We start from the raw sequence: 15,720 nt of genomic DNA, 5'->3' as shown, positions 1-15,720 counted from the left end.
TTGTTCTGTCTGAATTTTTCTGCTTCCAAATAATAGTGAATACGATGTTAAATAGCGAGGATAAACTGCATGGAACTTTTAAGGGCAGAGGAGTGAAAGATAGCATAGACTCATTTCCTGTTATATGTGGTTTTATAGCTATTTAGTTGATAGAGCTTGGACCTATTCCAAATGTTGCAGTAGTATCAAAAACATACAGTTTTACAGGGAGTGATACTTTGACGAGAAGCAGTTACTTTGATATTTAAAAACTTAAGCTTAGCTTTTGCTGTTATCTGATCTGTGAGGTCAACCAGGCAGCAAAGCCATTCTAGAAATTATTAGTAAAGAGTTTCGGTCATAAAGAGATGTTAGCGTAAAGGTTACAGTATGTGGTTGTACTTTGCTTGTTTTAGCTCACTAGTTTTTATTTCATTCTAGTTCTTCCTAGCTTGAATCTTATCAACTTTGGAGAAGAGCTACAAGTCAGATTCCAAGTGGTGTTTCTTTCTTTCTTTTTTTTTTTTTCTTTTCTTGCTGAATCTGAGGAAGATTAATGTTCACATATTATACCTATGATTTGCAACCAATCTCAGTAGCACCTTGACACAGTGCTCACGTTTTGGTTTAAGCTTCTTGCCCACCTTGTGTTGGAGTGACTAGTGGCCTCAGGAGCTGCCCAGGGTAGGAGACCACAGAGCACCTGGTGGCCTGATCAGAACCGAGCTGAGGGTGGCACAGGAACCATCCTGCTTGGCAGCTGGCTCGTGCAAGTTTGGGATTAAGCAGCAGGGTTAATGTACAGCCCTGGACTCTTAGGAGTGCCCTTCCTATTCTGTCACTCAGAGGGATCAAAGTTGTAGTTATTACTGGTCTTGCACAGCCCCTCTTCTTAATGATAGGACTGCCTCCTGTTGTAGGGGTCGACCTGGTAGTGCTACTTCAGCAGGAGTGTGGGAATGAGTGATCTTGGATGAGGCATGCCAGAGACTTTAGCAAGCTTGGAGCCTCTGTATAGGTACTGTTGGAAAACTAGATCCCATAGGATGTCTTTAGCATGTGGTCTCTTTCACTGTGGAAAGAGGGAGAAATATTTTTAATACTCTCCCCTCTGACTAATGATTTGGGGGCAATTTGATTTTGGTATCCAAGTATGTGAAAATGCTGTGTAGTAACCATCAGTAAATACTGTGTTGCTAATAACAACTGCAGTATTTATTGTTATTTATGGTACATCAGTATCTCTTGCTCATTCTTTTGTATTTTGAATTCATTGACTAATATATTTGGCACGTACTTGCCTTGGAAGAAGTTAGAACTTTTCTTTCCCTATATGAATATGATTAAAGGATCATGTAAAAATAGCTGATTTTAACAAGCGTTTAGGATGTAGCATGGCTGCAGTAGACTTTTATTTCTGGGCATGAAAAGAAAATGGGAACTATTTAACAGAGCAGAGCCAATCTCTGTGCTTTAATTTATTTGGGGTGTGAGGCCTAGTTATGTTCCTTTTCAAATCAATAGCAAGGCTGTCATTCACTTGAGTGGGATTTGAAGTAAACCCAGACTGTGAGTCTGTATTCATTAAAACATCAGCACATGTAGATTTACTGTGTGTTTGGGGGGTGGAGGGAATAGATTTAATAACTTATTTTAGGATTTTGCCATCTGCTACATGTAACACCATGTGCAGTCATAGAATTGCCTTTAAGAAAAATCTCATCAGAAGAAATGAAATAAGAGCAGATATTCCTCAAAAGAGAACTAGTAGGAAAAGTGCAAAAAAGCTGAGCTTAATTATAATTAAAGGAGAGTCAGCAGGAAGAATAGTGCCCATTATGAGAGAGACTGGTAATTTTTGTCTCCTGTGCTAACTTAAAAAAAAAAATTACATTTAAGGTATGCTGACCTGTGGTTTGGGAAAGTGGGTGGGATTCTGTCAGATTCTCCCATCCATGAGCAATGCATCATGGTTTGGGGGGTTTTTGGAGGAAGGGGGGTATGAGGGGGCTGCACTTTTTGTCTTTGAAGACAGTTTTCTTCTGTCTACAGATGTTTGACTGTTAAATGATTCCAAAAGAGTAATGTTACTAAAGAACCTCAGGGAACTGAGAGGACTGGACACCATTGACTCGCTAGGATTTGGCAGATTTTCCCCCTCCTTTTGAAGGTAAACTCAGGGTCTGAGAGTTAAATGGACAGAAAAGAAACGTTCATTTGTATAGCACCATGTCGTCTTAATCTATAAAACTTGCAGAGGAAAGTCCTCTGCACCACGTTAGATGTATTTGTGGGGAAGAGACAGTGCTTATCTTATTGCATGATGATGTTCTTTCTAATAAGGCATGATCTTCAAATTGAATTTCCCAAAAGGCTGTGCTTGACACAGGTGACGAACCAGTGTTAGAGAGGGATATTGAAAGAAGGGCTGTTTTTTAATCTTATTCTGATGATTGAAATGTAATTGAATGCTATACATTTTTATTATCTCTCTTAAAAACAAATAGGTAGTGTATTCATTTATTTTCCTATACAATGAAAGGATACCACACATGAAGGAAGCACTTAGTATTTCCAGTGATCAGTGCACAGCAACATAGTCTTCAATGCTGTAGCTGTAGACCTATTAAAACAATTTTATAGCTATGTTTAAACTGAAATTACACATAGGAAAAAGTCTAAAATTGTTTAATTTTGCACAGTATGCTAGGAAGGGACATTAGAAAAATATATAGCAATTAAAACATTCATAAAAATGAATCACATATTTAGTCACTTGGTGGTAAACATTTATGCGTGCATAACTGGCTCCAGCCAGTACTTCTGTTTTCTGATTAGTCTGGCTGATTTGATGAAAAGGGCTGCGGTACTGTGATACAGATATTCTCTGCAAAGGTGGCCTGATGCTGCCAGGTACTGAATGTGCTGGCCCAAAGCCTTCATAGATATGTGTGTTCGTATCTCCTAGATATAACTAGTTCAGCTGATCTGAGCGTTCAGGCCAGGTTTACCTTATCTAATGTTCTGAGTTAGCSTGAGTCCAGCATCAGGCTGATTGTGTGCACACTTGTGGCCTGTCCCACTCTCCTTCACTTGATGTTTTCTGTAATGCATTTTAGCTTGTGGCTCAGGTGACCTGCAGTAACTTTTTAACTTTCAGTACTGCGATTTGAATTTTTGAGCCTTAAATAATAATGATTTATAAACAAATTGGGCTGGAAAATGAAACTGCTAGCACCTGTTGTTGAYTGGGAGATCTATTCCTGCCCACTTTTGAAGCCCCTTTATGCTATTTGCACTTTAAAAGAGGGCATTGATGTAACCGAGAATATTGCAATTGTATTTCAGTGCTACTCCTTCAAAAATGGCCTGTTTTTCTTGAATGTCTTGGTGCTATTACTTTCAGTGTACATCATGTGGTGAGTCAGAGTAATGGATCAAAGGAAAAATAGCTATTTTGTCATGGGTGCTCAGCAAACTTAGTCTTGAGTGAAGTTAATTAGGGTTGGGAAAGAAAGAGTTTGTGAGATCAGAGTTGGGATGGAGTGTTACAGTGCAGGTTTTAATGGGATAAGTGGAAAATATATTAACTTCAAAGTGAAAATAAGGGGCAGTAAATAAGTCAAAATCGGAAGTGATGTATGAGCAGATAAGAGGTGTGTGTCAGAAAGATGATCTGATCCTCTTTGACTTAAGTTAATGTAGTTTATATTTCTACAGAGGAAGATGGGAAGAAAAGAAGTAAAAGCAACTGAGCAGAGGTTGTATGGGCTGGGAATGAGGAGTGAAATCAGTCACAGACTCTGCTTTTTGGGAAGATGGTTTGGAGCTGTCTGACAGTGGAGCGTTTTCTCAGCTATTGCCCAGCAGCCTGGTCCCAGCAGACTCCCATCCCCATCACTGCCCAAATGCAGTTGGCTTTTGGCTCTCGGTAGTTAGAATTTGTGATGATGACTAAATATTTAACTTCTTCTGGAAAGTTGTTCTCAAATGTTTGGTCCAGAGGTTAGCGTCAGATCCCTGAAAAACAGTAGCTGTGAAATGAGCTAGCAGCACCAAGCTTTGTTCAACAGCCAGTGTAAGATTTGTGCTGCCAAGAGTTACCCAACATGTTTCAGCGCAGCAGAGTGATGCTATCAGTTTATTAGAATGGATATCTTACAGCAGTGAACTGAAACAGGGTAATTTGAAAAACTGTTGCTTAAAATCTAAAAGCCATGGTTTAGTATCTATGTAACATGTTGCTCAGGGAATTCTCCGTGTTCAGATACACAGGATGTCACCACTCTTACAACCCAAACTACAGAAACAGCATTGCTCGGCAACACTGTTTTCTTTTTTTCCTGTTGCTGCTTATAGACCAACCATTGTGGGAGACCATGGACTTTATTATGTGGGAGCAGTCTTGCCGTCACTTATCTTATCTTCCTTCTCCCACCTCCTTCAGTAAATAAAATATAACTTAGATTTTTTTTTCCATTATGTCACCTGAACTACTGCAGTTCTAGGTTTGTCAAGTTCAGCTTATAAATATCTAAKGTACCCTTTAGCCTGGAGGGTGAAATTTAGATCGATATTTCTTAACTTCACTGTGTGTGAGTTTTTTCTTTCTGTTTTTATTTTTAACCTGATTTCCTAAGGAAATGAAACTTACGAGCTTATACTGTTTTTTCTCCCCCACCCTCTTGCTGTATCTGCCTGTTTGTGTCTCTGACCAATTTCAGTCAAATTTGAGAGGTTGCAGAGATAGTGTGTCAGAGATACAGAAGTGTGTCTAGGTTAAGTTAAAAACCAAGTTAAAGCCCTTACTGAGGAAAAGGCTGCTCTGTTCCCACACTGCTAGACACCAGAGCATCCAGGTGAGATTCTGCCTTGAGACAATTCCCTGAGAAACCTGCGTTAGTTCTATGGCTGTCTGAACCACTGCGGGTTTGCTTCCTTCTCTTCTGGTTTTCTTCCTTGTGGTAGTTTCTCCTGCCTTTTACTGTTAAGTTCTTCGTTGTTTTTGTCATACTCTGCTTCTCAAGGCTAGTGGGTCTGCCTTTCTTCCTTTGCAGGCTCTGTAACTTTACCAGCTGKTTTTTTTTTTTCCCCTCAGATAACAGGAAAAATGTTTGGGAATTAATTTTTCCTGGCTCCCTTGTTCTACCAACCTAGGTGTGCTTCCTACAGAAAGCACGTTCAGGATCAGTTTGTAAGAGCTCTTGCTCAAAAATGGACTCAAGCACTCTGTACTCTGAAGGAGAAGAGTAGTTTTCCTGCTTGTAGAATTATTTATGAAGACTCCAGTACTGTCTCTGTAGGTGGCCTGACCATTATGCCAGGATAAACTTTGAGCTCTGTGGGTTTCAAAAGCTGGAAATGTTCTTTTTCAGAGTTGATTTTTATTTAAGACTGAGCTTGGAAAGCAGTGTGCCAGAGGTCTGAGAAATCTTCCTGCAAGCCTCCTTAAGTTTGTTTTTAATGCACTGAATAAACATTAGGAAGTAAAATATTTTCCCCTGGAAATCTGTAGCCACTTTGCCTTTTCTCTTGGCTCTGGCTTCCCAAACTTTTTGCCTTTATTAACAAAAAAAGCCCAAAAACAAAACAAAAAGTTGGAGAATAGACTGCCTACCTTTAATAGCAAAGGTATATAACCAGTTCTATCAAATTCTTCTTTTTCTCTATGATTTTGACTGTGGAGCTTATTAGGTTTTAGTGGGGTTAAAGTGGTGGAGGTTTTTTGCTTGTTTTTTGTTTCTTTTTTTTTTTTGCTCTTGAAAGTGTGTGATCACCTTACATGCTAGTATGTTCTTGAGTAGAAGTGTCCATTCAGTTCTTTCACTGTAAAGAGAAGCAGTTTGGGTTCCAGTATTGCACTCCTTAATTGCTTATTAAAAATATTGTCATCATACACTTCCTAATTCTCAAGTTTGCTGTGGAATTGCTACACTCTTGTGCAGTGAAATGTGTATGCAATAATCTCCAACCAAGTTCTGGGTTAGTTGTAAATAGCTCAATGGGCCTTATGTAAGTACATGTGCCAGGGAAGCTTAAATTTTACAGAGAGTTTCTCTGTATGAATTGGGAGGGGCTATTGTCTATATAGTGAGGTCTTATGGTTTCACAGCCTAATAGGTATAATTAAAAAAAAGCCATCGTTCCTGCACTTTCTGTACCCAGTCTCTGATCTGTACACAAAACACGTTTTGTACCTTCAGACTTCCATGTTCTTGAAATCTTGACATGCATGTTAAAATGCATGTTTTATGTGCACAACTGGTTTTGTGCATTTAAAAACTATGCAGTCAACTGTATCTCAGTGTATGGGGCCCAACTTGCCAGAGGAGACTCTGAAATTATGTCCTCATTGCTGTCTTAACTTCTGGGGGAGCAGAAGAGGCTGACCAGAAAGTAGGAAGCCTTGGGAAGAATTTAGGGGTACCAAAATGCAGGATCTCCAAAATTGCTTCCTTGGGCTTTTTCTTGCTGGATTGCTGGCCACTTCAGTAGAAGGAATACAAAAGTGGAGTGGAACCTGGGCTTTGAAGGCCAAATGGTGGAACTCCTCCTGATTTTGACAGTATGCTATTTCAAAGTTGAGGTATTTCAGAACCGCAAATATTCAGCAAGCTTTCCGTGTGCATAAATCTGTACTAATGTACCAACCACAAGCACCAGATGCCTTTCCTCCCTCTTTCCTGTAAGATAAATTTAAATGATTTTTTTTTTGCAAAGTGTCTGTCATACATTGATATATGGAAATCAATACAGTCTCGCAATTCTAAGACATTCCAGAAGTGATTATTCTGAAATACGTATGGTTGTAAGTCCCGCTGGCCAGGAAGGTTTGCTGCACAGCAGTGAATTTCATTTGTCTTTCTCATGCTGAACTATGTCAGTCATTTTCCAGTTCATATGAGGATTTGTTTTCTCAGTTTTCCTATTGTCATACAATGGGCTTGTGTGTAACATCTGCGAGCCTGACAAACAATATATTAAATCCCAGAAGGCTTGTTCTCATCTTCTGAACATCAGTCACCTTGAAAAGAGTGTACGTTGCCTTGCATTTAAGTCTGTCTGTCGCTTTGGGATGAGTATGCTCTCAGAATTGCTTTCCTATTTAGCCAATGTGCTTGCTATTTTAAGGCGAAAGTGCTGCCTTTAAAAAGACTCATTTTATAGAAAACAGTTCAAAAATTGAAAAGAATGTATTAAAGGTGTATATCAGATTTGAGATGAAAATTGAGTTTTTATAATCCTGGGCTTTACAGGTAAAATCCTCATCTTGCTGCAGTAAGCAGCAAATCTCCCTTTGACTTTAACAGGTGAAATTCTGCATGTAATATCTGCAAATGTTTTATGTTGAGGCTTGTCACACCATAACTGCCCTAACTACTGTATCTTGTTCTCCTACAGATGTGTACTGGTAACTACATATTTGTTCCTTATATGATAACTCCACACAACAAGGTGTACTGCTGCGATAGTAGTTTTATGAAGGGACTAACAGAACTGATGCAGCCCAGTTTTGAGTCGCTGCTTGGGCCTATATGTTTACCTTTGGTAGATCGATTTATTCAACTCTTAAAGGTGGCGCAGGCCAGCTCAAGGTGAGTTCTCTTTTCATACCTCTTTGTAAAATGCATATATTTGTACTGATGATATAAATGTCAGACTGTTTTGCCTCAGGGTGATGAGGTCTGTCTCCTGTTGAGACAAATTGATAACGTTTTCCTCTGAATAATTTAGCTGAACTAAATCTTTCCACTGATGCTGCTCTTTCCACAAATATTCCAAATGCTTATTGTGGTAGAGCTGTAGGGCCAAAAACAAAAACACAAAGGACCTGTCCCAAATTGCTAACATGCAGTTGTTCCTCTCCAGCCAGTATTTCCGGCAATCCATTCTTAATGATATCAGAAAGGCCCGTACCCTCTACACAGGCAAAGAACTTGCAGCAGAGCTGGCAAGGATTCGACAGCGAGTGGATAATATTGAAGTGTTGTCTGCTGACATTGTAATAAACTTGCTGCTGTCCTACAGAGACATTCAGGTATGAATTTGATGCTCAAAAATCATCTAAAATGTAGTAAATTAAGTTTCTTTCTCAGTGGAATTTTTAGTCTAGTTTGCACTGATTTGCTATCAGACTAATTATATGAATAACAGGCACTAGTAAAAATCCTTTRCAGTATCTTCACTGATGCTTTTTGCTTTATTTTGTAGTCATAGTCTTTATAGTATACCTTTAAAATAACAGTACTTTACAGCTGTGTATAACAACACCTAAGAACATAAACATCGTATATAAACTATTCTTTGCCTCAGCTTTAATATGTAGTGAACAGCCATCAGTGTATCCCATTTAAAGGATGTGGTAGCATTCTGTATTATACACGTATGTATTCTTATGAGTGAGCTGTGTCACCCTGCTTATGATGTTTCTCATGGCAACACAACATGCTTGTATGCATTTCTACTTGTCTGACTGGTGCTAGTAATTGCTCACTYTGTTATTCATAATTTCAAATAATAACTGTTGCTTCTAAAATGTTTGACGTTTGTTGTTTTTTTTTTTCAAATATGTCTGAGTAAGCTACTTTAAAAACTATGGTGTTGAAAGTTTTTTTTTGTTTTTGTGCTTTCATGCTTATCTCAGAGTTTTGAGATACTTGATTTCAGATACAGTTAGCATTGTAATATGTCTGTCCAATTTGAACTCTAAAATGTATTCAGCCCCTGAAGCTAACTTCATAGTCATGAAATCTATGTACTAAAATTTCCATAGATCCACATTCGAACAGTACAAAAGACTGACAGTGTGTATTTCCCTGCTAAATACTGTGCATATTCACATTTCTGCTGTGTGCCAGGCCATTTGCAGTTTGAGACTGAAGAAACTGAAATCCATAAAACTTAYAATGAACTGCAAATGTGTCTCAGTAAGAAATACCAAGTCCTTAGTTCAAAGAGAAGTTTATATAGACATACCTCAATGCAACCACTTAAAACTTCATTATTCCCTTCTTTTGGAAGGATTATGATTCCATTGTGAAACTGGTGAAAACCTTAGAAAAACTGCCTACTTTTGACTTGGCCTCCCACCACCATGTGAGATTTCATTATGCATTTGCACTGAACAGGTAAGAATCTACTGCTTCCTTCCACAGTTGAATAGTAGTAAATCAGTACTACAAACTTCACACAGAGTTGGTGATCCTGGTGAATGTTCCTTACTGGAATCTTCTTGCACAGGTCTAAGTCCCTGGGTTTTTCACTGAAGCATTTTTGGGGGACTCTGAGCTTTGTGATTAAGTTTTCTTTTCCTTTCATACTCTCAAATTCCATTCCTCTTCCTTTAGCCTGTATGGTTTGTCTTTCCATAGGTCTGCATCTATATTTAACTTTTTCCTTCCAGTACTTGAATGTGAGCAAATAAGTACTGAGCAGAACAAATAAAATACTCTGTAAAATACACTCTTAAAGTGGATGTTTGGGTGGCAGTGTTGCAACATTCATGCTGACTTAGACGTCCTCTCATCTGAGTCTGAGTTATTCCAGTGTCAGGAGACAGGAGGAGAACTTTCATCAAGGAATGTCAATCAGCAGATTTCACTCTATTATAATTATAAGCAAATATTCATGGTCTCTGATAGCACATACAAAATGTGCCACATGCAGCAACATTCATTGCTTTCTTGGGTTAAATAGGAGCCAAGCCCAAACTTTCTCTATGAAAATCTAGAACAATACTGACAATTGAGCAAAGCATTAAAAGGAATTTTTTCAGAGGATATTATAGAAAATCACTGCTCCTTTGCTCTTTTCACAGTGAAGAAAATGATTGTGCCATTGACACTCAGGAGAGCAGACTAAGGTTCACCGGGTGTTGAGATTCTCAAATATAGAAGATATCTACAGATAAAGACAAATCTTTCTGCTTCTCTCACATATTTGAATATTGTAATTCAGGTTCACTGAGGAAGCTCAAAACTGCATATCGCTTCAAAGTGGTATCAAAAATATGTCACAAGTAATTAGTTGAAGGGATAGAGGGATAGACCTGTTTTTTAAATGGACCCCCCCCCAAAAAAAAAATCAAAAAAGCTATCTAACATTGTTCTGTCAGAATAAAATGTCGAGGCCCTTTCTGGCTCATTTACTGCTGTTATATAAAGGTACAGATATTGTGCCCTTTTTGTTCCTACTTTGCCATAAATTTGTGGAGTTTTGCAAATTAAAAATCCAGCACATATCTGCCACTTTTACATAGCCTTCACAAAGGTCACTATACACCTTTGAGTCTTTAAAAAGTTATTTGGATGCCAAGGTCACCATTTTCTAAAATAGTCACCTTTGAAAACAGGACTGGGCTAGTTCACAGGGGTACTTAAAACTATTTTTTGGTGCAAAAATGCACTATAATCCTTTCAGACAGACCCTTACATTGCATTGGTTCTCTTGGGAATTCTTGCAGACAGAAAAATCTGCTTTTAAAGATTTGACTAAAATGTAGTGTTTGGCCTTGTAGCCCATCTGGCATATAGAAGCTCCACGCTGTACCTCCAAAGGAGTTCAGATCAATTTTTTTCCACCTTTTCTTCTTTCTCCAGATTGTAAGTTCAACCAGAATCAGCAACAGCCATGAAAATATTCATGCTTTGATGTGTACCTGAATCAGTAAGGAAGGCATTACTTGGAATAAGTGTATCTTTCTGCTTATTGGGAATATGAAGGATGTTTCCTGAGCTAGGTCAGGTCTGGAATGCTCTGGTGGTGACTGGTGGAGTTCAAGATGCACATTTGAATGTTTGCTATGACAGAAGTCATCTCTTTTGCCTCTCATTTAGGTCACTAGTGCAGAAGGGCAGAGAAGCTCAATTAGGTGGGATTAGGCTGACCTAAATAAAGTAAGTGGTGTAAGGGCATTGATGATGGAAGAGCAAGCAGAAAGAAAAGTAGGGACCTCTRTCTCTGGAGACCAGCAAAATATAAATGGCTCATATCATAAAGCACTGCTGTGCCTTACTTGTCTTATTCTCATTAAGTTCAAATAGCTATTGGTTTGATTAGGATTAGTGATAGTCAACCTGAGATATGGAGGTGTTATTTAACTGAGATTCCACTCTGAAAATAGCCCCTCTGTGATGGAAATCAGCCAACAAACATGAAGAAGCTGCAGATTTATCCCTGTTACTTCACTTGAGTGGTCAATACAAGAAGAAAAGACAGAAGGAAGCAAACAAACAACTGGGCGAGTGAGCAGTTGGTAGGGGAACCAAAGTAATGCAGACCTGGAGGGCTTTGTTATTTGCTCAGCCAGGAGCACTTGATGTCTCTTCAGGGGCTGGGATTGGGAGCATTTGTCCAGTTCGAAGAAGTAAACCCACATTGCTATACTCCTCTGGAAGTACTTGGGGAGACTACTGCAGTTCTGTAGGCTGAGGGGACTTTCCCTAATTTGATAGAATTGGGCTGATCTGAAGCTTGGGAGGAGAGGGCTCTGGGCTTCATTTGTCCTTCTTATCAAGCTGAGACATCTGTAGAGGTTGGCCCAGCACGTAAGTCTTGCATAGGCTGTTGGTCTTTGTGCTCAGGAAAGCAGTTCATACTGTCTGCTGAAACACATGCGTTTGCTCTGTTCTTTTGATTATTTTTATGTTATGATGCAAGTGCTCATTTGTCCTCTGTTACTTGGTTCTGCTTAATTTAAACCTATTCTTCCACATAACTTCCTTTTGGAGTTGCATACATGAACTCTCAGAGCTCATGAGCTCATCTGTTGCTGAGAGAACATGTGCTCTGGTCTCTCATGCTTGACACTCACCCTGCCTGTGTGGACACATCAGAGCTTTGGTATGTTTTTGTTTGGAGGGAAGAAGAATTTCCATTGCTGAATTTCTGATTAAGTAGTATCTGCTTTAAGATGCCCTCATATTTGCTCTTGTTGAAGATTGTGGCTTTTTTTCTTCTTCAAGAGGCAGCCTTCTCACTATCAAATGCACAGCTTGCAAGACAGATACCAAAAGGCTTTTGTATATACCCCCAATACAAATTCTAGCTACTCAAATTCTTCAAGAAGCTTCTCCAAAAGAAAACAAAACAAAACTCTCCCCAAACCAATGAAGAATAGTTTTTACTGAGAAGGGAGCCAGTTGCTTGTTCAGTACAAAAATATGTAAAAAAAAATTCTAAAGTCTTGATAATGATGTATGTATCCAAGCTGTGACTCACCAGGAAGTGTTTAATGCTTGCAATTATGTGGTTTATTTGTACGGAGTGTTTTTATTAATATTACCTCATTGGCTTGACTTCTTAATCTTTCTTATCCTGGGAATTCAATCTATTTTGTGCTCTTTTTTTGTTTATTTCATTCAAAATATATGTATAAAAAAATCACAAACACAAGATGGAATTTTTTTTAGTATGAATGACTATGAGAGAAATCTTAAATAGATATGAAATCTAAGTTTATATGTTGATATTTAGTAATAAAGCACCATATGCTATTTGTATTTTCTGTCTCCAGTCTAAGAATTGCTCCTGAGGCTTTTCTTGTTGCTGCTGCCACTGCTTTGCTCTTGCTGATATTTTATGAGAAAGAACATGTTTTAAAACTTTTATAAAGCAGTTCAAAAAAGGTGTCCTGCAATGAAAAAGAAAAAAAAAATACACACGCACACACAAAATGTAGTCCATTGTGTCTAGAAACATAGTTTAGGAGGACAAAATATGCATACATATTTACATGTGATCATGAAAAAGTATATCTTGTTAACTTTTTATTTATCAAAATATTTATTTTTAATAGGCGAAATCTGCCTGGAGACAGACAGAAAGCTCTAGAAATTATGGCTCCTCTGGTACAACAGGAAGACCAAGTAGCTTCAGATATGTACTGCCTGGTTGGGCGAATTTACAAAGACCTATTTTTGGAATCTGGGTTCACAGATATAGAAAGCAGAGACAAAGGGACATTCTGGTGAGTACTGTTTTTCTGGTGTGTGTCCTTTTGGAAAAGTATTCCTTCAACAAGAATATATTTCAAATTTTTATTCCAAATATTTGGTATTCTCAAGGGATACACTTAATTTTCCAGTCTGAGCTTGGCTTATTTGTTAAGAATGAGAGATTTGTCTTGTCCACAGATATGGTTCTGGGAAGACTCAAACTTCCAAGCCTGTAAGGCACTTTAAGTAGTCCTCATCAGAGCTTATTTTCCCCCTTTCCCCAAAATATCTCTTATTTAATACATTATAGACAATAGTTAGACTTAAATCAATTGGCATATCTGCAGTCTGGTGGATATTAACCAGCTAGGCTTAAAGGTGCTGCAGTATAACCTTGAATTGATGTACCATTCTGTTCTTTTCTGGCTTCCTCGCTCATAAGTAATACAACTGCTCCAAACTCATGCTGGTAAAAGTTTATTACCTCAACATCACCATATAATACATGTATATTACACTGGACTGCAGTACCACTGACAGTCACAGAAGCACACAATATACCAGGCAAATTCTTATGTTAGAGGCAAACATCATGTTTTTCTTGATTTTTGAAATGCACTATATTTTGATACTGTCATGTGGAATATGTTTTTTAAAAAGTTTACTCTTTGTTTCTTATTTAGTCCCTCAGGCTTTAATTCCCGAAAGAGATGTGCTCTAAATGGAGGCACTGGACTCCATCCCAGACTTTTGCCAGGACGAGCTCTGTGCATACGCTATTGTAATAGAGTATTTGAAAATACAGACAATCTTTGTTTACGTTGTGCATAGCCTGCACATCAGACTCTAGTTCTGGTCTTGTGCTCATCAGCCGGGTGTCAAAGTAAATGTTTAGATTTGAAAACGTTCTTCCCCCTTCCCTATTCATCATTTGCTTTCAGTCAACTTCAGACTGAACTGTCTTTGGTAAAAGATAAGATGTAATTGTTTACCATTTATGGCCTCAGAATACAAGTCTGATTTTCATGCTTTATAGTTTTCTAATGCTGACGGGACTTTTAAAGATGTTGGAATAGCAGTAATGCAGCATATTGTTTTTTTTCTCCCATTTCATAGTTTTGAATTAAAGAAAAAACGTATTTCACTAAGCCAAAGTCCATAGGAAACTTTCAGGATTCTGTTTTTAAAAAATGTTTTGCTAATGTCACAAGCTAACGTAAAAAGAAAACTGAAGACCTGAATATAAATACTAGGCATTACTGTGGGCAAAGCAGAATAAATAGAACTTGTGTTCACTGTTGTGCATTTTGCTTTTTCCTCATTTATACTGACTTACAAGCAGATAAACTTTGAGATGTGTCAACATAATTAAACTAAGAAAGGTTATACGTTTAATAGGGGTAACATTCTTACTGGGATGTTTCCTGTAGCTGTTTTCACACACTTCTCGTAGATGTGTGAATGTCATGGTTGATAGATGCATTTGATGAGGTGCAGTGATGGCAGTCAGGCATAGGTGTCAGCCCTAGAAATAAGGGCTCAGTTTGGGGAAGGACAGCGGGCTGGTACCTCCTGCAGCAGGGGAGGATGCTGACAGGCCAGCCTCTACATAATCCTTGAAGTCTCCGCAAGTAGGACCCAATACAGGCTGCTTTTCGGGCTTGCTACCATAAAACAAGATGGTGTGCATTAAGTCAAACTGGGATTTGGCTGGAAGCTGTACCGGCTGGGTCAGTTGCCTTTGGTTTGTTTACTTCATGCTGGATGTTGATTTGAATTGTAGCACCAGTCATAGAGCAGGCTTGACGTGGCTGAAGGGTTGAGTCACAACCTAGCTGAAGGCCCTTGGGAAGGAGCAGAGATGCGCTAGGGCTACCCCAGGCCGCAAAGGATGTGTGCAGGAGCAATGCCTCCATGATGGTGTTCCTTTATGTTGAGATAAAGGTTATTATCCTGGTCTTAGAAACATGAGGGTGCGGGCAGAAGTAGGGAATATTGCATAAGATAAAAAGAAGTTGGCAGCAGAACCAAAGCTTCAATTTTGCAGCAGCTAGTAATGTCAAGCTGCTTTGGTCTATTCCAAAAAAAGAAGAAATAGGAAGGAAGTGTGCTTTCCTGACCAAAAAAAAAAAAAAAAAAGACATCTTTCACATAAATATGAGGCAAGAGATGACAGGTTAATTGTTAACTGTCACTTTTTGTTGCATACTGACAGTGTAAATCAGGTTCACCAATGCTATCAAGTCTTTATTCAAATCTTTGCACTGCTTCATCTCTAGTTCAGTGTCTGCACTACAACATCTTCCCAAATGTCAGCTTTACATTCTTTGATGGAATTTATAATTACATCAGCTAAGCCAGCCTCTAACTTTATAGGCAGACTTTTAAACCTGAGCTCCTTTCCACGATACCATGTGGGTTCATCCAATGATATTTCAGGCTTGACAACACACAGTAATTGCACTGGCTGAACTAAAATCAGTTCAGTTAAGCAGATGTGATTTGTGAATTATTTGGTAAATTGTGAATGTTTTCAGCTTTCTAAGTTTATTATTATAGGTTAGGTTTTTGTCTGTGAATTTTTGCTGTTCGAACTATATAGATATGAGGCAGGTTTAAGAATGCCAGCACAAAATCACACCAAACAAAAAATATATAACCCTTTGGTTTTAATGATTTAACAGTAGCAAATGAGACTTCAGAGGTCCAAGTTGTTAGTATTTCTTGGTGCAAGTAGCATGTAAAGGTGGCTATAAAGTTGTCTTTCCACTAAGGTGAGGGGAGATTTGAAAGTAATTTGCAATGA

At 38.4% G+C, this 15,720-nt stretch overlaps 1 protein-coding gene across 1 annotated transcript in view; it reads left to right on the top strand.

Annotated features, from left to right (window-relative positions):
- The window catches only part of MAP3K5 (mitogen-activated protein kinase kinase kinase 5), a 101,300-nt gene that overhangs the window by 35,745 nt on the left and 49,835 nt on the right, over positions 1-15,720 (top strand). Inside the window, 4 exon segments of the mRNA XM_026089238.1 lie at positions 7,381-7,574; positions 7,849-8,017; positions 9,001-9,107; positions 12,776-12,946. Of these exon segments, the coding sequence (XP_025945023.1) occupies positions 7,381-7,574; positions 7,849-8,017; positions 9,001-9,107; positions 12,776-12,946 (641 nt within the window).

This window comes from Apteryx rowi, unplaced genomic scaffold (genome assembly GCF_003343035.1).
Source record: "Apteryx rowi isolate R43461 unplaced genomic scaffold, aptRow1 scaffold_803, whole genome shotgun sequence".
Classification (NCBI taxonomy): Eukaryota; Metazoa; Chordata; class Aves; order Apterygiformes; family Apterygidae; genus Apteryx; species Apteryx rowi.
The sequence above is the reverse complement of the archived record's forward strand: the minus strand, read 5'-3'. Positions and strand labels throughout refer to the sequence as shown.